This window comes from Micromys minutus (assembly GCF_963924665.1).
Source record: "Micromys minutus genome assembly, chromosome: 24".
Lineage (NCBI taxonomy): Eukaryota > Metazoa > Chordata > Mammalia > Rodentia > Muridae > Micromys > Micromys minutus.
Window position 1 is genome coordinate 9161367 of NC_137959.1, and position 24236 is coordinate 9185602.

The window sequence follows — 24236 nt, forward strand, 5'->3', positions numbered from 1 at the left end:
TGGCTGTCCCAGAACCCTTTTTATAGATCAGGCCTGCCTCTAGCTTCCAGTGCTCATTAAAGGTGTACAGCCTCACACCTGGCTGGGAAGACCCACTTTTAACCCAATACTCTGAGGTAGGAAGATAAATCCAGATATTTTGAGGTCAAAAGAACCACATTTCATCTGGGCCACAGCTTTTGAGGATTGGTTCTAATGCTTTGCCTTATTTTTAATCTCGGCTTCCAGAAAGCCCAGCTTCCAGACCTGAGGGTCTCTGCCCCCAGCTGGCTTCAATTGATAATAAAGAATTGCCATACAGCCAATGGCTGGGCAGAAAGACAGAGACAGGACTTTTAGAAGGCCAGGAGAGAGAGGAGACAGAATCACCATGACTGGGAAGCAGAAAAGATGAAACCTAAAGGCCAGTATGTACAAATCAGGAAAGTGGCCCTAGAGGCCACATCCCCGGTTGGGTCTGGGGTAGAAGAGATGAAATATAGTTTTAGGGCTGGAGAGATGGCTCAGCTGTTTAGAACACTGACTGCTCTTCCAGAGGTCATGAGTTCAATTCCAGCAACCACATGGTGGCTCACAACCATCTGGAATGAGATTTGATGCATCTAAAGACAGCTACAATGTACTTCTATATAATAAATAAATCTGTAAAAATATATATTCTTTAAAAAGATACTAACTCAGGAGTACTGGAGGGAGTATTTGTTAGTCATGGGAAGGATTAGAAATGTCCATCCATCAAGCCAGTCAAGGTATATCAGAGTTAGCTTGTGTATGTGTGTGCAGGTCTTTCATTCTCAAATCCAGAGCTGGCCAGTGGCTGGAAGAGCGACCCACTGGGAGCCAAAGGGGTTTAACTAATTCACTGCTGCACATAGCTTCTGATGGCAGCTTTTATAAAGGACATAGAAAAAGGAAGCTCTCATTCTTTGCCTGCTTGCTCTTCTGACTGTCAAATCCATTCCTTCACTAGCATTAGAGCCTACTTTTTCAGGAATCTGGTGTTTACTGAAGACTGAGACTGACAACTATTGAAATCACTGACCTTTCATTGGTAGACATTGTTGGTTTAGTTGGACCACAGCCTGTAAATCATTCTAAGAAATCCCATTCATAATATATATTATTATTATATATAACATTATATATATATGTATATATACATATATATGTGGAAATTCTGTCCCTCTAGATAACCCTAATGTATACAGGGTCTCACTATGTATCTAGCTCTATCCTGGAACTCTTCATGTTGGCCTTGAACTGAACTCACAAGAGATCCTCCTGCCTCTGCCTCTTGAGTGCTGGGATTAAAAGTGTCACCACCATGTCAGGCTAGAACACCCTTTTGTTTCACCTCTCTTTTGACATCCTATGTTTTAAAGAGCCTTCTTCCAAGATGCAAGGTTGTAATCTGCTACCCAACAGCTTTCAGGTATAGGAGTGTGTGTGTGTTCAAATGCAGGGCAGAGGGTGACATTGGCTGTCAGTCCCCAGGCATGCTTCTCAGTGGCATGGAGCTGACTGGCTCGCTGGCCATCAAACCTTAGAGCCATGCTCTCTTCACCTTCTCAGGCTGGCATCACATTCAGATCCACGCATTCACAAGGCAAGCAGTGAACCTACCCACTGACACTTCTTCCCACAACCCCCTTTTATCACGCTGGAGATAAACCCAGGCCTTGAGCGTGCCAGGCAAGCACTCTGCCACTGAGTCAAGCTCCAGCCCAGTGGCTTCTTGTCACTCTCTAATTTGTGCCTCCACCCCCTCCATTTCCTGTGAACAGGTGCACCAGCTGTGTGGGCGAGAGGCTTGAACCAGGCCCATGTTCTGGCCAGGTGTGTCACCAGAAAGCCACTGTGAACTTCCTTTTTCTGTTGAAGAAATTCTTTCTGGCCTTGGTTCTGCCCATTTCAGAGTTCAGGGTCGTCCGGGAGCTGGGGAATGGTGGGAAGTACAACCAAGTTTTCTAGGTCCCTTTACATGGGAAGGCTCTTCCTCTAATCTGGAAACTCAAGTCTTCACAGAAGCGGCAGTGGGGCTTCTCTGCCAGCTGGAGTGTGCCTCTGTGCCCTTTGGCCTGGATGTCTTTCAGTCCTTGTGGGATCCTCAGGACTGGGAACAGCTGCTGCTTCTAGGTAGGCTGGAGCAGCTGTGCTTCCTTCTACTGAAGCTCACACTTGGGACATGGGAGAGCCTGACAGGGACACTGGCAGCTGGATGCTGCATCCCAGGTGCAGGTGGAGCAACCCTAGTCCTTAGAGCAGCCATGTGTTCATCTGTCACCAGGGAGAATGCTTTACTTGCCCGGGATGTTGAATCTCTGTGGAATTGCCTGGTAACCAGGTGCATCTGCCAGATGTGAGCATCCTCTTTTTGTCTCTGCAATTCCCTGGCTCGTCTTGTTTTGTGGTCTGAAGATGCAACTCATGGCCTCAATTATTATGCCTTCTACATGCTCAGCTCCTCAGTGGGGTGTTCTGAGACTGTCCCACAGCAGAGCCATAGCTAGACTCTGTGTGGTGGACTTTAGACAGGTGATCTATCGGTGAGCTACATATGTTCTCACCTATTTTTTTAACTTTAAAAAACATGTTAAGAACAATCACTTTTTTATGTGTGCTGGTATTTTGCCTGCATGTATGTCTGTGCAACATGTCCGCGTCTGGTGCTCTTAGAGGCAGAAGAGGGTGTCAGATTCCCTGAAACTGGAGTTACAGGTGGTTGTGAGCCTAAATTGCTTTGTGGGTTCTGGGAGAGAAGCCGGTGCTCTTTACTGTTTGAGATTCTCTCTCCAGCCCCCTCTTCTTACTGTATGTTAACAACAGGTCTACTGAAGTTGCCTAGGCTGGCCTCAAGCATTCCATCTTTCTGCCTTGGACGGCAGTGTGGCCCAGGCCTTCCCTCTACTAGGTTTTGTGGTCCATTTCCCACATGCACTCATTTTAGGGGTTCTTAGAGAATAATGGTCACAGAAGCCTCTCTCCCCTTCTCTCTCCTCCTCCACTGCTAGAGCAACTACAGGGCCTGTCTCACACATATCTAATATCATAAACAACACAAAGGTAGACACTTGTCTGTTTCTACACTTAGAATTCAGGACCTTGCATAGAAGTATGGGAAACAGGCTCAGAGGGTGGAGCCACTTTGTCCACATAACACAGCAGAGCTGGAATAAAGGCTCCAAGCTTTGAGCCTTTCTCCATCCCCCAACCCTTCAGGCATGGGGTGGCAAAAACCTAAGGTGTGGTGGTGCACCCCTGTAATCTCAGCACTAGGTGGTGGTCATCTTCAACCTCAGAGGTGGTTTGGAGCCAGCCCTGACTCTAAGACCCTATCTCAAAACAAACAAACAAACAGCCCCAAACCCCAAAATAAAAACCCCATTATTTTGAGCTGGGACTTGCTATATAGCTAGTTCAAAGCAATCTGTCTGCCTTAGCCTGCAAGGTAGCGGTGTCTACCCAACTTGAACATTTTTGTACATTTTTGAAGTAGACAATAGGCTATTATACAAGTGGTATAGCAAAAATGGTTACTATAAAGGAACTAATTAACACATTCAACATTTCTCTTATTTTCTCCTGTGGAAAAAGCAGAATCTCGTTTAGAAAAGAATCCTGACTCAATAAACAAAAATATTTGAGCACAAGAGAGAATTCTGAGCTTGCAAGACTCACTTTCCCCTAACCTAGGTGTCAGAATGATTGCATTTAACGTTTGACATTTGGTTCACTGTCGGTCTACTTTTTCCCATTGATTGATATTTTAAAAGACTGCTTTAGAATATTATCTTGATGATTAATTTCTGAGCTGGAAGCATTAACTCCCGTCGGGGCTATTTCTGTTTCACCTTCTCCGGCTGCAGCTGACCTATCTCTTGGGGAAACTGAGGCCCAGAGTGGCGGGGAGCTCTGGGGATAGAATGCCGCTGACCTTTGCTTATCGTCCTCTCATTAAATGTCCGCCTGCCAGAGACCTTTTCCCTGCCTGAGTGGCTGAGATAGCGGCGCGGCCAGGCTGTGACCTTTCCGGGGATCGGACTAGCATCGCACCAGCCGATTCCTCTCCACCCTCTTGGACCGAGAGAACGCGCCTGTGAAGTCATCGAACTCCGAGTCCGGCCTCCGCCGCAGACGTCACAGAAGGGCAGCACAGAGTCGCAACGTTCCTTGGGGGATATGAGCGCCAGAGGCCAGAGGTGGCCCAGCAAGGAGGAAGTCTTCAGGTTTTCAACGGTACGTAGGACCGAACTACAACTCCCGACGCGCCGTGGACCTCAGCAAGAGAGCGCTACAAACTTTTGGACGAGACTGATATCTCGTTAGTCCAACCAGAGAGCGGATTTTAGAGCAGCATCCCACCCCCTTGTAATTCTCAGGGCTGCTTCCTCGCGCGAGTGACGGGCTTCGCTTGCCTTCTAGGGTTTAGCTTTCTCTGACGGACGTCCGAACTAAGGAATCGGAGCTCGGCGAAGTCCAGAGGGTACTGAAAAGCGTGGACGGCAGCCAATAGCATGCCGGAAGCGTCCGGCATCGTCCAATCGCTGCCCCGAAGGTCCGCCCCGGTGCGTGACGTAGTAGGGTGGGTAGCAACAGTTGCCCCGGTGAGGGAAACGGAGGCGCCATAGCCACGGTAGTCGTGGCGACCAAGCAACCCAGCAACGCCAGTCAACAACAACAACTGCGGCCGCCCCCCGCCCTCACGCCCCCGGCCCGGCCTGGGGACCCCGGCGCGCTCGGTCCCCTCTGCACAGCGCCCACGCACCTCCTCAAAGCCTTCCGCGGACACAAGTGCGGAGAAGCCGAGGTAACCGGGGCAGCGCCCGGCAAGCTGGGCGCGCCGGGGCGGGCGGCCGGGCCCGCACAGCGCCTGTCGCTTGAGTACAGTCCAGAGGGAAGGGGCGGGCGGTCAAAATGGCGGCGGCGGCTGTCGGGACTGTGGGGGAGGGGGCCGGGGTTCGGCCGGGGCGACACCACCCACCCCGGGACCCGCAGCCCGGCCCCCGCGAGGGGCGGGTGCTCGCAGGCCGCGGGCGAGTGGAGGTCGGTGGCTGGGGCGGGGGGCGCTTTTATGTGTCGGGAGGTGCGGGGAGGCGGGTCTGCGGAGACCGGACCAATGACAGCGCGTGGAGGCGGGGCGTGAGGGAGGTGGGTGGGGTCTAGCGTCCCTCCGCCCTGGGAGTCGGGTGCGGCCGCCGACACTGGGACTGTCCGGGTGTGTTCCGGATGAGGAGCCCGGCTTGGGGTACATACCTGCTTGAGATTTAGGACTTGGACGTGCGACTATTCCATTTCGGACCTTTGTTTTTCTTTCTATAAAATGGAAAGAATTGTTGCCATCTCCTTCAGTACAGTTAACTCTTAATTTTTTCCAAAAATTTCCCGCGGGCTCATCCTTGAATTTTACACCACACCTGTCTACTGTTTCTCAATGAGATTTGATAACTTGTTAGTGTTGATTGCAAAGTGACCCCCTACTCTTGAACCCCGGAGGATGTGAAGAGATGGCCAAGTTTCAATCAGACTGGCTTTAGTTTGGATGATTTAGTTGTCAGAAGTTGAATCTCCTCTTAGAGAGACGTGATCTTAGGCCACAAATTTAGAGGATCCGAAATTGTTCTCTGGGGTGCTGTTACAGCCGTAGCGTGGTGCCGGTGTCGGGCCACTTGTTTCTGGAGATTAGATATTTTTCTGTAGCCATTAAGGTCTCCACCTGTGTAAACAGCAAACCAGTGGAGTTGTCTTAGATTCTTTAAGCCACATCTCTTGGCCTGCCACATGTCAGGCCATTATCAAGAGGGTCACATGTCATTAGGTGGTACCAGTCCTACGTGGCAGGAGCTGGTGTAGTGTCAGAGGCAAGGAGAGACATTTGTTAGTTTGGGACCTTTGCAACTGCTTTCCTTTGTATGCAGGGGGTGGGGTGGGTGTCTCGTTCAGCATGGCAGTTCTTATTGGCTGCATGGGCAGCTGGGTCACGGCATCTGCACTTGGCACTGCCATACACTACAGCCCTCTTAAGAGGATCGACGTTGCCATTGGAAATTAGGCAGGGAAGCAAGGACTCCCATTAGTAAGGACATTTCCTACTCCTGTCAAAGGGTCTTCAAATTCAAGGCTGTGAGGATTAACTTTGAGGAAGATGCTGGCTGGAGTTAGCTTTCAGGGAAGGCTGACTTTGAGCAGAAAGTGATGGTATTGATTTTCTGACTGCTTGGGCTTCTTCCTTTCCAGTAATTGTCACAGTTGAAGGGCTCAGAAGGGTCATTTGGCAGGGGAAGGTTGGCACTGCCTTAGCTTTTTACCTAAAAACAATTCCTCTCTACCTGTGTGTTCTTGAGTGAATGAGTCACTTTAGGGGGAGGGGATGTTCCATGTGCTCTCATCTAGAGGCACAAATCATCTTAACTTCACATTACTGTGTGTGGATCCCCCAAATAAATCACATATGAAACATTAAAATACACAGTGGTATTCAGATGATGCCAGCTGCCATTAAGATGACTGTCACTTCCTGTCCAGTCCTTGGAATTGGCTGTTGGTGTTTTATTTTTATCATTTTGTCAGAGAGAGAAGCCTGTTGCTGTGAGTTGGTACTAGGAAGCGGTAGTGAGGAGTACGGCATCTTTTTCCTCTTTTTCTCTTCTGGGACTGAACCTAAGACACTCCTAAACTAGGCGTAGGCTCTGCACTGAGCTGCTCACCCAGCTCTTCTTTTACTTTTTAAATTTAAAGCGTCTACAACTTATTTGAGCACACATGGGTCCCACAGCAGCATGTGGGACAGGAGACACCAGTGGGAGTTGTTCTGCCCTTCCAGCATTAGGCCCATGGGTTTAAACTTGTTCACTTAGAAGCGGGTACCTTTTACAGGCCAAATTACCTTAATGGCCCCTTTTACTTTTTATTTTGAGACATGGCCCTGCTAAGTTGTCCTGGGAGGTCTTGAACTTGTGAGCCTCCTTGGCTTCCAAAGTAGCTAAGATGATGGGTCTGTGCCACGAAGGCAGGCATAGAATTGTACTTTCTGTGGCGAAGTGTTTCCCACTCTGCTTACCCTGTTACCCGAGTGACCTTTGTTTTTGGGAGTCGCTAGAAAAAAAAGTGCTGTCTGGGAAGAGACCTTGAGTCAGCTGCCAGCTGTCTAGGACTGAGGCAGAGAGCTGTGGAGAAGGTGAGAAGGGGATTTTTTTCAACAAGGACTCACCTTCTTCCTTGGTAGCCCTGAACTAGGGAAGGTCTCTTACATGTAAGTCCTGTTGCGTATTAAGAGGAATGACAGTCCTCCAGGGTCAGCCAGCACCTGCTGCTACCTACAGAGGCTGCACCCTCCTCTGGATCTAAGTAGTCAGAGGATTCCCATTGGGCCTCCTTCTACACTTGCTAGTACTGTCTTCATTCAGCTGCATACCTGTGCCCAGGGCATCAAGAGAGCTGAGCACAGGTATGGGTAAAGGGCACCTTTATGGAGCTTACCTTTCCAGTTCACAGGGAGAGAGACTGTTAAGGCATAAAGGAATGGCTACACAGTGACAAGGACATTAAAGAGTGCCTGCTTCAGAGCACCTAGGGGAGGGGTGGCCAGGGAAAATGGCCTGAATGTTAAGGAGCTAGGCTGGGCACAGGGATAGAAGCAAGTGCTAGTGGAGGTTGGGGGGGCTGGGGGGTGGGGAAGATGCAAAGGCCCCGAGGCAGGAGAGAATGGGAGTTTTATTAGACTGAGAGCCAGAGTGGCCTAAAACATCCAGTCAAGAGACACAGGGTCTGGAGGGATGGGTCCTGGAGGCCCCACAGTCATGAGAAAGATGGAGAATGTTTTATGTTCTCTGTTGAGACATGAGACAGTCCAGGTGCTCAAAGGATCCTGCAGGCTCTGGACACATCCCTGAGGACAGGTGCTTCAGGGGCCATGTGAAGATGGAGAAGCAAAGGTGCTTAAAGGAGAAGTAGCCAGCCCAGAATAGGCATGGGAACGTCTGATAGAAATGAGTCAGTAGAGGCCAAGGGCAGGGCGCACTAGTCCACTGGACTCCCCACTTCCCTCCAGATGTGCTGATGTTTTCTCTCCCGTTCTTGTAACCACTTGGTAATAGAATCTGACATCTGTGGCGTGTCTGCCAGCTGCAGCCTGTTCCTGTGCTCTGTGATAGGATACACCTCTCCTGACATAAGCTGGTCTGGTCTGTACTGCCCCACACCTCCAGCCATGCTGTCTGTGTGTGGAAGGGAGCTAAGGATGATCTTTACAGTTTGGGGTGATTGGAAAAGATCAACAGAACATTTTATAACATGAACATTTTATACGTTTCATGTCATGTGAACAGTCATAACTTTCAAATCTGTTGGAGTTGGTTTTCTTGCCCAAGTCTGCACACCTGCTCAACTGTTGCGCTGTCTCACTGCATTGGCAGTCATTTGGGAACCGACAGATAGTCTGTGCACAGAAGCAAACAGTAACTCCCCTCTCAGGGGATAGGCTCAAGCATTCACCGGAAGCTAGCAGTTGGCTTTAAGACCGTGGCGATTAGTGGTTGGTTCAGCAGATGGTTGACAGCACACAGGCAGGTTTCATTTCTTTGTACTGCTCAAGTGCATGGAAGTATTCATTCCCCTGCAGAGAGCCTTAGTTTAACCTTGTTCATGTTGGTGGGATGGATGAGAAGGTGCCCATGAACATAAGCCTTTTAGAGCCCTTTCGTGCCAGAGAGCCATCAGCTCTGAGTCAGCCTGGGCTAGGGTGGGAAGTCTTAGACTTCTGAGGGATATTGTGAGGGACTAGCTAAAATATATTTAGGGACACTGCAAACTCTGAGCAGTAGAACCCAGGATCTGGGTTAGACACCTCCCCAGGCCTGCCTGTGGAGTGCATGCATAGTTGTGAGTGGATGGGAACAACAGCTCTCAATGTCCGTGCTACTCACTGGCTGCTAAGATGATCACAGTGGATTTTTACAGTGGTCCTATGAACCCAGATCACAGATGGGTAAACTGAGACACAGAAGTCAGTCAATACATAATGTTTATAAAAAGGTTCACATGGGGCACATGGTGACAGCTACAAACCCTGAGCTATGTTGGCTCAGATGCAATTCCTTAACACTGGCCAGAAGCTGGAGTCGGTGAAAGATGTGCTGCCCTCTGTGAGGTAGACTCTTCCTTCTCTGATGGGCAAACTTCCCTTGGCAGGGTTGGGTGGGGTGGGGTGGCATTGAGGCTGGCTGCTGCCTTGTGTTCTTTTTGGGCCCTGTAGTCTGAGTCAGTGCTCAGCCACGGGCTCTCCCAAGTTGGCCCAGTCCCAGGTGGTTCAGGGCTGCACTGGCACCTTCTTCCTCTTCTTTTTCTTTTTCTCCCCCCCCCCCCCCCGCACTCTCTCTCTCTCTCTCTCACACACACACACACACACACAGGTGGAAGCCTGTTCCATGGAAGCACTTTTGTCTCTAGGGTCTGTGTTACATTCCTCCGTGCTTTGCCCAGCCTTTCCTTCCTCTTTCTCTCCCTTCCTTTTATTTTACTGGGGTGCTGCTGTTAAGGGTGGATCCCAGTGCCTGGTACACGCTGGGCCAGCAGCTGCACAGATCAACATAGGCGGCTGCTGTCAGCCATCCACAGGAAGACAGTGGAGGCCCCCAAAGCCACTGAGCTAGGGTGGCCAAGTTCAGGCTGTGCCTTGGCTGTGTGCAGGACTTGTTTCTCAACTGCTCCCCTCCCCCGTTCTACCATCCGAGGGTAAGCCTAGGTTCCTGGAGAGGCTGTCAGCGAGTCCCTCTTGGGTGCTTATGCCAATTCCCCGGCTCCAGTGGGAAGGACAGGGAAGGTGCCGTCTGTCTGCTGTGAGAAACAGTTGAGGTCTATGCTTCACTGGTGCTGTGAGAACGCTGGGTTAGCCTTGAGTCTTGGGGCTGAGTTAGTGATGGAGTGAAGAGCTAAGTATCTGGTGCCGAGGCTGGGATGCCAGCTGAGTGCCACAGTGTCTTCTGTCCTTATACTCCCAGCCCTCTCCTGCAGTAGATGGCAGCCTGCTGACGTCATGTGGCAGTGGTTCCAGTTGGCAGGCTCTTAGCTTGGGTGCCGTGTGACAGCCAGTCACCTCTAGGGGACAGGATAGGATAGGACACAGCTTGAGGTCCTGGGAATGGGCACCCCTCAAAGCTGTTGCCATCCCATGCTAAGATAGGCTGCACCAGCCAGACAAGCTTCTGTACCAAAGACCAGCCACTCCTCAGGAGTACCCCACACTCTAAGGTTGCCAGACCCATTGTTGTCTCAGGGTCTGTGAGTGACACCCTGCTTCCAGGGCACTCATGACCCTTGGCATGGGGCTCTGAGAGACCTCTTTCTCTGTGACTTGCCTTTCCATCTTCAGATTCTGAAAAGCTCAGGATGCCCAGGGTTAAACAGGCTTGTCACTTCCCTGCTGTGTGACCCAGGACCAACACCTTACCTTCTCTGAGCCTCAGCTCCTCATCTGGAAAACTCAGTCTAGATCCACTATGGTAGTTGTAAAATCTAAAATAGAACAGTTTTAATGGTTGGTCTTGGTCGTCAGCTTGGCTGGATATGGAACAGGTACGGTCTGCAGCAAGAGGCCTGGGAAATGCCTACTTAAAGGCACTGCAGTGGCATATGCCATTCCAGAGGCTGGGGCAAAAGGGTCACAATGTCAGTTAGCTTCGACTACTTAAGGAGATCCTGTTGTGAAAGACCAGGTCTTAGGATGCAGCTTACTAGTCGGGTATATGCCTAGTGTGTGCAAGGCCCAAGTCCCACCCCCAGAACACCAAAAGAAAGATCCCAGCACTCAGGGGCAGAGGCAGGTAAATCTCTGTGAATTCCAGGCTAGCCTGGTCTATATAGTGAGACTCTGTCACAGAGTGGTGTGTGTGTGTGTGTGCATACATTTTCCCTGGGCTCATTGGTAAGCAGATGACATAAATGCTCTAGAGGCCACTGGCATTTTGGGAGTTGTCCCTGTGGGCATGTTCAGGTGCCAGGGGTGGAGGGCAAGAGCAGCAGTCCTGGCTCAGGATGAGGTTGAGGAGTCCTGTCTGTATCTGTTCCCAGATACCCCACAGGGATGGGTCATATAGCCAGGGATTTAATCAAGTTAGTGATGAGCCCAAAGACATCTCCAGGGAGCTGGGAGCTGGCTGTTTCCTTCTGCTGGTAGATTAATTCTTTTTTTCTTCTTCTTTGTTTTTCTGTTTCTCTCTCCCCCGCTTTTCTACTCAAGGAAGAGGAAAACCGCCTTATTTATTATCATTCACTGTTGGCATGGCAACACAGTCCTATGTTACTGAGCTACAGGCAGCCCCACAAGCATCCCAGCCACCACAGGCCCCGCCCCAGGCCCTACCCCAGCCACCACCCCCAGCAGCACCCCAGCCTCCCACTGCAGCAACCCCCCAGCCCCAGTATGTCACCGAGCTACAAAGCCCCCAGCCCCAGACGCAACCTCCGGGCAGCCAGAAGCAGTATGTGGCAGAACTCCCGGCTGCCCCCACACCCTCACAGCCTGCCACACCTGCCCCATCCCCTGTGGCTCAGCAGTATATCGTGGTCACCGTTTCGGGTAAGTTTACATCTACACTTGTGGCCAGAGTGCTTGGACCATTTCTGGGAGGAGTTTTGGGGAGCTCAACATCCAGGGATCCTCTCCAGGGCAACCTATGGGAATCAGGGCATCTTTGGGTAAAGGGAATCAGGACAAGCAGAGAAGCTTCTGTATCCCACTGGGATGCTTTTCTTTTTATCTGTCCCCAAGTAAATTGTCCTCAGAAAAGAGGATGGGATGGTGACATTCATTTTGCACACACCTACAAGCATCAGGCTGCCCACCTGTCCTGAGGTCTCTGCCTAGGTCTTACCATAGCCGCTTCACTAAATGAGGATGTGTGAGACATGCTTAGAGTAGGCCGGCCTAGAAGGGGTCCTCAAGAGGGACTGTCTAGATGGCTGAGATGTATCCCCTCTCCTCCTTGGAGGAGCAAGACCTTGTGGCCAAGCAAGTTCCTGAGCTACCCTTGTGCCATGGGAAAGGTCTAATGCACTAGAGCTGGCACAGCATGAGGGTGTGATAAAGGGAAGGTCAGAACCAAGGAGCAGCCCAGCCACAGCTCAAGGTGCCCATTCTGACTCAAAGCCTGAGGTCTGTTTTGCCCCTCTGGGGTGTCACCATAGGTCTCCAGCCTCTCCCCTTGTTGGGAAGCAGAGGAAGGAGGCAGAAGCTGCACTCACCATGACACCCAGTGTGACACCTTATCCTTGCCAGTGTCCCTGCTCTCTCTGTGCCACCTGAGCCTCTCTGACCTTAGTGGGATCAGGTCCTGGCCCCACTGCATCAACATCACCTCAGAGGCGGAGCAGACCTGCCTGTCCCAGCCTCTCCTGCAGGCTCCTGCGACTCCTGCTGGGAATACTTTTTTTTTAAAGTCAGATATTCTCAAACTACTACCTTTTTTGGTTACTGCTTCCTTGTGTACACCCAGTTTGCAGCCACCTGTAACCTTGCTCCTGACAGCTCCCCGTTAGGGCCCCATCATTTCAGAACCATTGGCCATCCTGGATTTGTTACTCTTGGCCTCTAGGCGGGGCCTGATGGTTTTCCTCCTACCTCAGACCTGTCCTGCATGCCTGCCTTCTCCTTCGTCACCTCCTCTCTCTTCTGTCTCACCTGTCTGACCCACAGCAGCAAAGGGTGGGGCAGGGCAGGGCTCGGGTCTTGTCTGCTCCAGTCCTGAAGTGTCATGACTCCCACTCCCTCCCTTCTTCCAGTACTGGGGTTTGAACTCAGAGCCTCACACACTCTAGCCCACCGCTCTGTCAGTGACTTTTTATTTGAGACATGGTCTCATCAGTTGCCCACACTCCCCGAGCTCACGCTAACTGGGCCTCGCCTTCTTCACTTTGTCATCCTTTTGCTTCAATCTCTTCAGAAGCTGGTGACATCTGGTCCCTACAGGCCCCTGTGAGACCTCTCCTCCCACCCAGGCCCAGCTTAGCCTCTACCCTTGTCCTGCTTCTCTGGGTATTCTTACTCCATTCTTTTTCTGCCCACTCTCTCCTTCCTAACCCCACCCAGACTCTCTACCTCTACCTTGTCCATGGCCATCTCTGATTAGCCTCCGATGCCTTCCTGTCACAGTAGCCATGGGGAGCTTCTTTACACCCTATCTCAACCAAAATTCCAGAGCGTGGGGGTGGGGGTAGGGGGGAGGAAGGGTGGGATGGGGGTTGGGGGGTTGGGGCTAGGGCATGGGAGTTTGCAGTTTTGGAAGGCTGGCCCCTACCCCTCTCAGAAAAGGGCTTTAAAAGCACCCCTTCACACCTATAATCACACTGGGGTGGTTGTGGCTGGAGGAGTTGAGATCAAGGCTAACATGAGCTATAAATCAAGGTCCCATCTCAAAAAAATGTTCTGTGTCATCAGCTTCCTGATAAGCTCCAAGTGCCTGTGTCTGGTCCTGCAGCTTCCTGCTCTGTGCCCTGACATGATGGCTGGAGCCTCCCCAGCCTCCTGCCATGCCAGCTCACCAGCTTAGCTACCGCCTCTCCTTTTACCCTGGCACCTTCTACCTCTAGCCTACCCAGCCTAGCCCTTCTACCTTCATCTCCAGTCTCCTCAGAAGCCACTCCCCTGCCCTCTGACCCCACCATCCTTACTTTTCATCATATGGTAATGATGTTGTTGAAGACAGGGTTTCTGTCTCTAGGTCTTTGTGCAATGACTGGGTGGGTATAGGACTGGCCCAGCACACCGAGGTGAGGCACACTGTTCTAGGCCCTGCCTCAGCTTCTCCTAGATCTTTATGGCAACCAAGAGAAAACGTGGTATTCAAAGTCCCAGGCCAGAGTCTCACTAGCTGTGGGTGGAGAGGGCGTGCTGTGAGAGGACACGGCACAGGTAGGGCTGGCTGCAGTCTTGTCTGTAGTGTCACTGTGCCAGCCTTGTACCTCTGGCTAGACAGTGGCCTGTTGCCTGCTTTTTACCATTTCCTGGGAATGTCATCCCACTGAGATCTGGTAGGATCTCCCTGTAAGTGTCACTGTTGCCTTCATGAGTGCTGAGGAAAAGGAGGGAGGCTGCTACCCACCCAGCTCCTGTGTTGGTGTCTTCCTACTCCCTCTCCCAGGCTGTCCTCGTGAGCCAGTCCTTTGAGGAAGGGGAGGCTGACACTAGAGAGGGTAGACAGGGAGGTTCCTAGGCCAGCTCCAGAGCCAGGAACAATCTGGATTCATCAGGAAGTGTGCAGGGGAAGGGCTGTCCCTTGCCACTGAGGAGGCAGCAGGAGTAAGCTGAGACCTCTAGTCTGGGCCTGCCGTGCTCTGCCCTACAGGGACTGGAGATGATGGGAGGGAGCTCAGGTTTCCCTGGTCAGACAGTACAGATCTGTAATCCTGAGCTCCCCGGAGAGGACTCTAGAACTCAGGTGGAAGGCCTGAGCAATAGGCTGGGAAGGCGAAGCCAGACCTGCTCAGAGGGACCAGGGAGCTCGCAGACCAGAGCTGCCAGGCTTCTCTGCTTCCCTTCAGCCTGTGGTTCTCCAGAGGACCTGTGCCTCTTCAAGAGTGCTGTGCCCACAAGAGGAAAATGGGAGCTGCTTGTCAGCATCTCCAGTGAAGATGGGAAAATTAAGATCTAAGAAGACATAAGTCCTGGGGATGCCAGGGGCCCAGAACCTTGTCCTGATGTTTGATATCATACCGGAGCAAGAAGAGGGTGCTGGCTGATGAGAATGGCAGAGTTGAGCCTCCTTCAGCCTCTGAAGAGCTAGCTTGCTCTCTTTAAGCTGAGGGGTGAACAGGTGGAGGTGGGAGAGCTGCGTACTTAAAGGAATAGGTACCACATGGAGAGAGGCTTTCTGATTCAAACAGGGAATTAGCTCTGTTTCCTAACTCCCTGCTTATGCCCACACTCAGAAGAGAGTTGGCCAACAAACACAACTGTCCCTAGACTCTAAGCTTTCTCCTACTTTCCTTCCAGCCCACCTTTCAAAACATAGCTAGGAAGCCTTGGCCCATTCACCCTCCTAGTGATGGGTAGGGAAGAGCCCCATCACTACCCCAAGGCAGGTGATAGCAGGGTTGTTTCTGGAATAGACCCTGATTAGAGCAGAGGCTCAAGAGCCAGCCCCTTGGACATTGCAGGTGGCCAGGGCCAATGCCTGTGTGGCTTCTCACCCAGAGTCTTAGCAGCCCGCCATGGGTCTTCTCAGTCCAGTGCCCATACTTGAGCTGGCATGGCTCCCTGTATTCCAGACAGCCCAGTTACTGGGAGGAAGGAGACAGGATGAGAGCTGTGACTCTAGGCCAGCTTGATTTTCCCCCAGAGCAGCTTAGGGAGAGGGCCTTCTCTGGGACCCAGAGAACCAAAGCAGTTTTGAGGGAAGATTCCCACGAAAAGGTACCCAATAAGCCTGGGAAGGGCCACAGGAAGTCTCTCCTGACAACTCCCTCACATCTGGCCATCTCTGGGACATATTCTGATACTCTCTGGCAGACTTGGCCAGCCTTCCGTCCTAGCCAGGCCCTTTTCCTGTGTCCCTGCTGGAGGCTGAGCCCTATTCTGGAAACTTCAACCTTACAGTGTCTTTGAGTGCCTCAGTTTACTGAGCCAGTCTGTTTGACTCTGCCTAATAAGATCAGCAACTTAGAAATGGTGTGTGTGTGGGGGGGTTTGGGCAGTGTGGGTAAACAGGGACTCCCTGGACCCAGGCCAAGACCCATGGCTGGGTGATACAAGGTCTTTGTCACCTGAAGAGTGAGTGTTGCTGTAAATATTAAAAAGGATGACTTATCTCTTTATCGGCCCCCTTGGTCTCACTCCACGGATGCCACTCTAGTTTGGAGTTGTACGCACAACTCCGTCACCTTGTCCATGAGCTACATTCTCCACAAGATACCCTTCCTGGGCAGTTCATTCTGCCTGCCCTGTAGTTTCTGTCTCTGGTAGATATTACTGCCCCAGCGTTTTCTTTCCTCCACTGCCCAACACAAACACTACTCCAAGGCCCGATAGCTTTTAATACAAGTTAATATATTAAATTCTCAATCCACAAACCCTCCATACAATAATATTACATCTAATAGACAAAGACACAAACTGCCCGTCTATATGAGATAAAATGACCTTATAAAATGACAGAAATCCTTAAAATATTCATATCTGCTTATCACCAACTAAGTTCACCTGGATCTAGGTCTGCTTTCTCCACCTCATCTTGCTTCTCTCTCCACCCCCATCTCTCCTCCCCTCCTGGACCTTTCTTCGCCTTTCTACTGTCCAGTCATGTATCAGCTTAACATAAATCTACAAGTGAAAACGGACCCCCTAGAGCATCACATGGTACACTAGGCACAGCATCAGTGTCCACCGCCATCCTTCTCATGACCCTTGTTTCCATGTAGCCCTTTAGGAACTTGGGGAGCCTCTGCCTTTACCCCCTGCCGGATCCCAGAAACATGGACCAGGGGCTTTGGTTCCTTTAGGCAGTACTGCAGAATGAGAACAGGCACATGGCTACCCCTCCTGACCTTGGTCCCTGAGCTACTGGGGAACTAGTTAGGGTACATGTAGTGGGTGGGCCAGGTGACTTCCCAGCTTGAGCAAGAATCTGGCCATGTGTCTTGGGGGCACTGTCCCTCCACACTTCCCTACTGTCCCATGAGTCACTTAGCAGTATGTGCATAAAATGAGACCTGCCTCTGATAAGAGCATCTCTGGGTCCTAGCCCAAACCCCTCGGCAGCCTGAATGAAGCAGATTGTTTATCTAAGAGGACATGAAGGAGTTCTGAGCCATGGTAGGGATTAGCTCCCCAAGGTGTTGGGTATAAAAGCTCCTGCACACACTGCTGCTCCTATGCTGCTAGGTACCTGCAGTGACTGGGCAGCAGGACTGGGAGCAGGTGGGCACCATGTTGGCAGCCTGCCAATATAAGTGCCTGCACTTTGGGCTCTGAACCCCTTGCTGCCTCCACTCAGGTATGGGAAGAAGGCTCTAGAGCACTTCTGACCACCTGTTGTTTCCGAAGAAGGCAGGAGACACACTCAGTATTTTGGTCCTTCTTGAGCTGCCAAGACTTGAGCAAGGGAGTGAGGATCCAGTCTCCTGTCTGTTCATACCCATAGTTCTGCTTTTGTGGGAAAGAGGCTCCTCAGACATACTTCAGAACAAAGGCCAGGGGCTAATTCCATATGTCGAGTATCCTGAGTCATGTGTGTCCTCATCCCATCCCGCCATATACCTCCAATAGATGCTAGAAAACGCCAGGCAAGACATGGAGAGGCCAGGTCTCATTAAGGGTGGACCATTGCATTGCCCTCTGCTGATGGGCTAACTTTTGGAGTAAAGGCAGAGACAGTAGGCAGAGCTGACTTGCCAACCTCTTCCCACAGAAGGTGCCATGCGGGCTAGTGAGACTGTGTCAGAAGCCAGCCCCAGTTCCACAGCAAGCCAGACCGGTGTCCCCACCCAAGTGGTACAGCAGGTGCAGGGGACCCAGCAGGTAGGACATGACCTTCTCTAGGGGGAAGAGGCTCTCCCCTACCTTCCTACCATGAACATTTGTTTACCTGTCTTATCAAGATATGGCAGCAGCCACCTCCACCCTCCCTTCCTGGTAAGCAGCCCTCATTCAGCTCCTTTCTTCTTGTCTCCACAGCGACTGCTGGTCCAGGCAAGTGTGCAGACCAAGCCAGGCCATGTGTCACCCCTGCAGCTTACCAACATCCAGGTGCCACAGCAAGTAAGGTTCCTGGCTCCAGCCTCCGGGGGGCGCAGAACCACTTCCTTACTGCTTGCTTGTCCTTGTTCCTGCCAGGGCCCTAGGCAAGGGTCTTATCCACAGGCTGCCCCAACTCCTGGCTTTGGGCAGTGTCCTCTAGAGACAAAATCAAATACCCTGGAGGCTGATGGTCAAGCAGCCTCAAGAGTCAGTGGGCTGAGGAGTGGGGTGAACCAACGGCAGAAAGCCTGTGGGTCCAGACCCAGAAGCGTACAGTGGAGTCCAAGAAGCCACAATCTGGTGCTGGAACTCTTGACCATTTCTAGTTTCTCAGCTCATATTTGGACTGTGCTAGAATGCTGGGCTGGAACCCAGCACTGGGGTGTGATAAACGTGGTTTTATCACATTCTAACCCAGTGCTCTCGGACTGTAAGGATAAGACTGTTCTCTTCTGACGGGATGTTTTGAGATAGGGTGTTCTATGGCCTGGAACTGCATATACAGTAGACTATGACCTTGAACCCCTCATCTTAGGATTACAGGCATGCACTCACACTGGGCTCTAGAACACATTTCATGCCTTTGAGCCAGGAGCCAGTTCTAGCTTTGAAACTTCTTGACTTCAGGACTCAACAAGCTCTTCATTCAGTTTTGAGCTGTGTGTCACCTGCTCTGGATTAGAGCCATAACTGTACTGTGTCAGGGTATGGGGCAGTCCCTGGGCTGACAGGTGTGGTGAGTCTAGAATGTTCCTAGTGCATGGGTACCAGAGTGCAGAAGGTTGGAGCATACTATGAGGGCCAGGTTCCACCCTAACACGGAAAAACAGAACCCAAGACTTGGCTGTGGCTGCTGATGCTAGTGACCATGCTCCTTTTTCTTTTGACCTCAGGCTCTCCCCACACAGCACCTGGTGGTGCAGAGCCCAGCGCCAGGCACTAAGGGTGGCCAAGTCTCCCTGACGGTGCACAGCACCCAACAGGTGCACTCTGCTCCTGAGGTAGGTGTGCCTCGGTGATATCTTCCCATCGTTTTCGGTTCTAGCCATGGACCATTACAGCATATTTGCCCCCATCACTTTCTTTTGAGACAGGGTCTTAAAGTGCTATCCAATCTAGCACCAATCTCCTCTCTGGAGCAGACTGCTCTCTAACATGAGGTCCTCCTGTCTTTTTCTGCATGTTGGGTTGCAGGTTGGCTTCATGTGAAGCTCTTTTGCCCTGAGCTCACTTGCAGCTCCCGAGTCCCACCAGCCTGCCCCATTGACTCTGGTGGTATTTATCCAACTAATGCCTTCCAGGCCCTGTCATGCCAGCTGAGGCTGAGAGAGCTGTAATCTGAAAGTAAAAGAATTTTCTCTTCTAGCTTCAGGGTGAATAGAGCCCCATCATGGGAGCTTGGAACACACACACACACACACACACACACACACACACACACACACACACACACACACGAGTAAGGGCCTGGAGGCAGTGGGCTGCAGGTGGTCTTGAGCATAGATTAAAAGTGCAGGGCCAAGCAGGGCCCTTTAATGCCAGCACTTGGGAGGCAGAGACTGGAATCTCTGAGTTCAAGCCTGTTTTAGTATACATATTGAGTACCAGGACAGTCAGGACTATTACATAGTAAGACACGTTCTCAAAAAGAAAGAAAGAAAGAAAAGAAAAAGAAGGAAAAAAGAAAGAGAGAACGAGCGAACACAGGGCCAGATAGATGCCAGGCTTAGCTGAGCCTTGGGCAGGTCTCCAGCATTGCAGCCCAGTGTCTCCTGTGTAGAGACATCTGTATACAGAGGCTGAAGCAGGAGTTCAAGTGTGGTGCTAAGTTGTGTTTTACAGTAAGACCCTGTCTCAGAAAGAGCTAGTAAATCCACCATTCATCTGCTCCCTCCCATCAGAATTGCAATTCAAGCTAGTAGAGCGTGCCCCAGAGCAAACACAGGCCCGCTGCGTGGCCCTGCGCATCTCTCTCCATTTCCACGGGGAAATGGGGATTTTGAAGCATCCATTGCAGCAAGCAGTAGGGGCAGCTCGAGGTGAAGGTTGATGTCACTGACAGGAGCAGGAGCTGGGTCTCAGGACCAGGGCAGCTCGCAGCCTACTCTTCCTCACCTCTGCTGCAGCCCTCTGGTTACAGAAGCTACAAGTGGCCTCTGGCTCTCTTGGAGGCTCTCTGCAGCCCTGTCTAGGTAGAGCCCTGCAGAGCAAAGCTTGTGGCTGCTATAGGCTATCCCACCCTCTCCGGAGTCCTTCTGAGGTGGGTTCTCAGGGCCTAGGTGCCCCAGACACAAGCACAGCCGGCCTTGACACTGTCACTGTTTGTTCTCTTACAGAGGTCACCAGTGCAGGCCAACAACTCCACCAGCAAGACGGCTGGGACTCCTGCAGGCACTGTGCAGCAACTACAGGTCCACAGCGTCCAGCAGACTGTCCCTGTCACCCAAGAGGTGCCTGGCTAGGGCGGGCAGTAGCTAGGGCCAGGGGTATAGGCCAAGTAGCCACCCATGTCTGGATCCCTGGCCAGTTGGAGCTAAGCAGATGGGGTCCGCTCTAGCCCACCATGTGAGCATTTGCCTCTCTCTAGATTCAGTGTCCTTAGTTGGGACACTTACAGGGGTGCCTCACAGGGCACATTACATTTTTTAAAACCCATGTTGGTAGGCCAGAGAGATTGCTTAGTGGGAAAGCACACTTGCCACCAATCCTGATAACCTGAGTTCTAGCCCTGAGCCCTGCATGAGAGCTAGCTACACACACACACACACACACACACACACACACACACACGCACGCACGCACACACGAAAAAAAGAAAAGAAAACCAACTTTGGGAAATTGGGAAGGCTGTAGGGTGAACATTTGCCCACTGTCCACAGGCCGTGGGTTCCATCTCTTTTCTGCAAAGCCAAAAAGCAACAATACACATTGGGCTCTTTGAGCCAGTTTACTGGGGAAAGGAAGTACCAAGGCCAAGTCCCTGCTTATTTCTAAGGCCCCCAGTTTTTACATTTAATTTTTTTAATGAGTGTAGTGTTTGTGGGTCTGTGCACCGTGTATGTACCTAGAAGTGGTTAAAGTTGTGAGCTGCTGTGTAGGTGCTGGGAATTGAACCTGGGTCCTCTGGAAAGACACTGGTTTACTAAACCATTGATCCATGTCTTAAGCCTCCCATTCTCAGGATGTGCTCACCCTTCCAAAGCAGGCTGAGTTTCCTAATACCAGCACCGTGGCCTGAGCAGGCCGAGATGCAAGGATGGTCTTGTATTTCCTTGCTTAACTGCTTAACCTTTGGGATTCTTGGCTTCTCAAGAAAACAAGACTGGATTTGTGTGCCCTCATAACCTCAGCTACTTGAGAGGCTCCAGCCAGAAGATCTCAACTTCAAGGCCAGTCTAGGCAATGTAGTGAAGCCCTGATTCAGAATAAAAATTGAGAAAGAGTTCTGGGGGTGTAGCTTAGTGGTAGAGAGCTTTCCTAAGGCTCCAGGTTCCTCAGTACCAGGCTGCCATAGGCTCTTTCCTAGAGGAAACAGAAACCTTCCAATCCAGAGGATCCACAGGTATTTCCCTTCCCGTGCTAGAATAACTCTGAACCTCCAGATGGCAGAGTCAGGCAGTAAGGAATCAGGAAGGCCTGTGTTACTGGACCCCACATGGAAAGGCTGCTCTCCGTCTGGGGAACCACAGCCTTTTCCCAAGAGGGCTGTTCTGAGCATGCATGGGACATGCTGCCCTAGTTGCCATGGTTACCATAGCCGGACTTGCCTCCTTTTCTCCTTCTTTGCCAGAGGTCAGTAGTCCAAGCCACTCCACAGACCAAAGCTGGCCCAGTGCAGCAGCTGACTGTGCAGGGACTGCAGCCAGTTCACGTTGCTCAAGAGGTGCGTGTCTTGTTTGTCTGTGTCAGGGGCAATCAGACTGGTCCTGGGATGTGGCTGGGGCTACAGGCCCCTAATCCAGATAGAGGAAGGGAGCCACCTGGGGACCCTACAGGGCGGGGACAATGGGAGCCCTTGAGGTTTGAAGCTCGGTAGAAGTCAGGGGCTTCACTCTAGCCCTGGGCTTCAGACTTCATCCTGAATCCGTCCCTGTCCTAGCACCTGACCTCTCAGGACACGGGTCTTGTTGAAAGAGGACTGATAGTGCCCAGTCCATTCCTCTCTTCCCTAAGGAGATCCCAGGTGGGGAATCTTCATCCGGGTGGCCATGAGCACACAGCCGGGTGACCCCCCAGTGTCTCTGTTTGTCCTCCAGAGCTCAGACAGTCAGTTTCCCGCTAGGAAGGCAGAGCAGCAAGAAACCCGGCCCACGCCGCCACCGGAGCCGCCGCCCCGGCCTCCCGGGCCCGGGCCAGCGTGCTGCGGCGAGGCCTTGCAGCTAGGCAGCGAGCAGCAGCCGCCCCAATACGAGCCGGGTGTGGAGCAGTGGGTGGAGCTGGTGGGCGTGCTGCCCCCACACCTGCTCCTGCCGCAGCAGAGGGTGGTCTTCGAGCCACAGCCTGGGCTCTCGGCCCGAGCCAGCCCCGACCTGAGGGTCAGGATCCACAGAATGCCCCAGGTGCTAGTGTTCGGCACCGCCCTCAAAGTAGGTGGCGGCGGACAGCGGACGCACTGCGGGGGTTCGGAGGGCGGGCAGGGGAAGGGCATCTGGCCCAGCACGCCGCTATGGCCCGCCGCCAAGTCCAGGCTCCCAGGCTCCGCCCCTGCAGCCCAAGGAGGGTGGGGTGAGAAGTATTTGCCCCATCCCCAAAGTGCTTCCAGTCATTCCATATTCTGCCTGGGTCCCCTGCAAGCCAGGGATGGGGTGGAGGTGGGCTACCAGGTACCCATCCCTAAGGTGCTGTCAGTTGTTTCTGGTTCTGTTCTATCAACTGACCCCTCTTCAGCCTCCACCCCTAATCTGCTTGGGAAACGTTTTTTGTTTCCAGAAGACTCCCAGGCCTGGTTTTTAAATTACAAACCCACCTCCCAAGCCCATTGCAGAATTCTATCTGGTGTCCCCTCTTTTGCTCATAAGCCAAAGAAATCTCTTTGCCAAAGCAGAGAATACCAGCACCTCCTGTTTTCCAGCCACAACTGAGGCCAGGCCTTACCTAAGCCTTCCACCCTCTTAGTCGGAGAGCTGTGATGTGCAGCCTTCCATCTGGGGACTTATCTGGGCATCAGGGAGACCGTGAGTGGTGGCCAGCCCTGACCCACGACCCTGCTTTTCCTCCTGTTCCAGGTACAACAACTCCCGCAGGTGCCTGTCCCACATGTGTACTCCAGCCAGGTGCAGTACGTGGAAGGTGGCGATGCCAGCTACACAGCCAGTGCCATGTAAGTGGGCAGAAGGATGGAAGGGGCTCAGCTCTGGTTAGGGCCACAGTTCTACCTCCCAGCTGACCTCCAAGGCCGAGGTGACAGCCCCACCCATGTGGGAACTTCACAGGGGCTGCCAGGAGTAGAGACCGCTGGTAGCAGGTGAGACACAGGTCCTTCGGGAAGGTACCTCCACAAATTAGGGGCTGTGCAGTTAGATGGATCAGGGTTTTAGGTGGGAAAAGGAGAAAGAAAAAACATACATATATGTGTACATGTCACATATATACATGTATGCATTTATACATACATTTTTATAACATAAACTTTTTGGTTTTGTTTTTTAAGACAGTGTCTCTCTGTCTAGCCCCTGCTGTCCTGGACTCGATCTGTAGGCCAGGGTGGTGCTGAACTCAGAGATTTGACTGCCTCTTCCTCCCAAGTGCTGGGATCAAAGGGTGCACTCCTACCACAAGGCTAAATTTTTCTACCTAGTAGTTATGCAGGAAAAAGCAGTTCTCATTCTGACCCTCACAACGTCATTAGTGTATTCTGTTTCTGTGCTTCTTCTCAGAAATACTCTGAGCGTAGAACCATCCTGTCCCAGCAGCACTGGGGAGTTAGAGGCAGAAAGATTTGTTTTATTACATTGACTTATTTATGTGTATGGGGAGGGTGTGTGTGTGCTCATGTGTGCATGCCACTGTATACACATGGAGATGGGAGAGAATTCTCAAGGAGTCAGTTTTCCCTCTTTACACAGGTCACAGGGAGCAAACCCAGTTCCTCAGGCTTGCTTTAATTTTTTTCTTGGGGGCTAGGGAGATGAATCAGGAAATGGCCTACTTATCAGACATGAGAAGCAAGTTCAGACTTAGGTGAGAACCTGGTGTGGTGGTGTGAGTCTCTGACCCCAGAGCCACCTTGCTTCATGGGGGCAGAGGGGGAGGGGCAGTGCCACTCGAGCGTGTGTATTGAGGGTTTGTGTACCATGTAGTAAGTGCAGTGCCAGCGCCAACAGAGTCTGTTTGTTATGTGGGTTTTGGGGATCAAACCCAGGTCTTAAGGCTTGGTGGCAATCACCCCTACCCACTGAGCCACCTGCCTGGCTCAAGTTTTCCTGCTTTAATTACTGGCACATTGGGAGGGCTCAGAGATCAATACTGTCCCCTCTCCACAGAGCCTTCTGTCTGCACACAGGGTGATCTT

General features: G+C 51.8%; 1 protein-coding gene across 3 annotated transcripts in view; it reads left to right on the forward strand.

Annotated features, from left to right (window-relative positions):
• The first annotated feature begins 4489 nt into the window (after positions 1-4489).
• The window catches only part of RFX1 (regulatory factor X1), a 30214-nt gene continuing 10467 nt past the window's right edge, over positions 4490-24236 (forward strand). For 2 of the 3 annotated variants that reach the window (XM_080937366.1, XM_080937367.1), the window contains exons 1-8: positions 4490-4807; positions 11234-11572; positions 17397-17506; positions 17663-17746; positions 18619-18726; positions 20062-20175; positions 21516-21608; positions 22951-23045. In XM_080937366.1, the coding sequence (XP_080793492.1) occupies positions 11275-11572; positions 17397-17506; positions 17663-17746; positions 18619-18726; positions 20062-20175; positions 21516-21608; positions 22951-23045 (902 nt within the window). In that variant the 5' untranslated portion in view covers positions 4490-4807; positions 11234-11274. The remainder of the gene's footprint in view (positions 4808-11233; positions 11573-17396; positions 17507-17662; positions 17747-18618; positions 18727-20061; positions 20176-21515; positions 21609-22950; positions 23046-24236) is intronic. The other variant, XM_080937368.1, reaches the window with a different exon arrangement.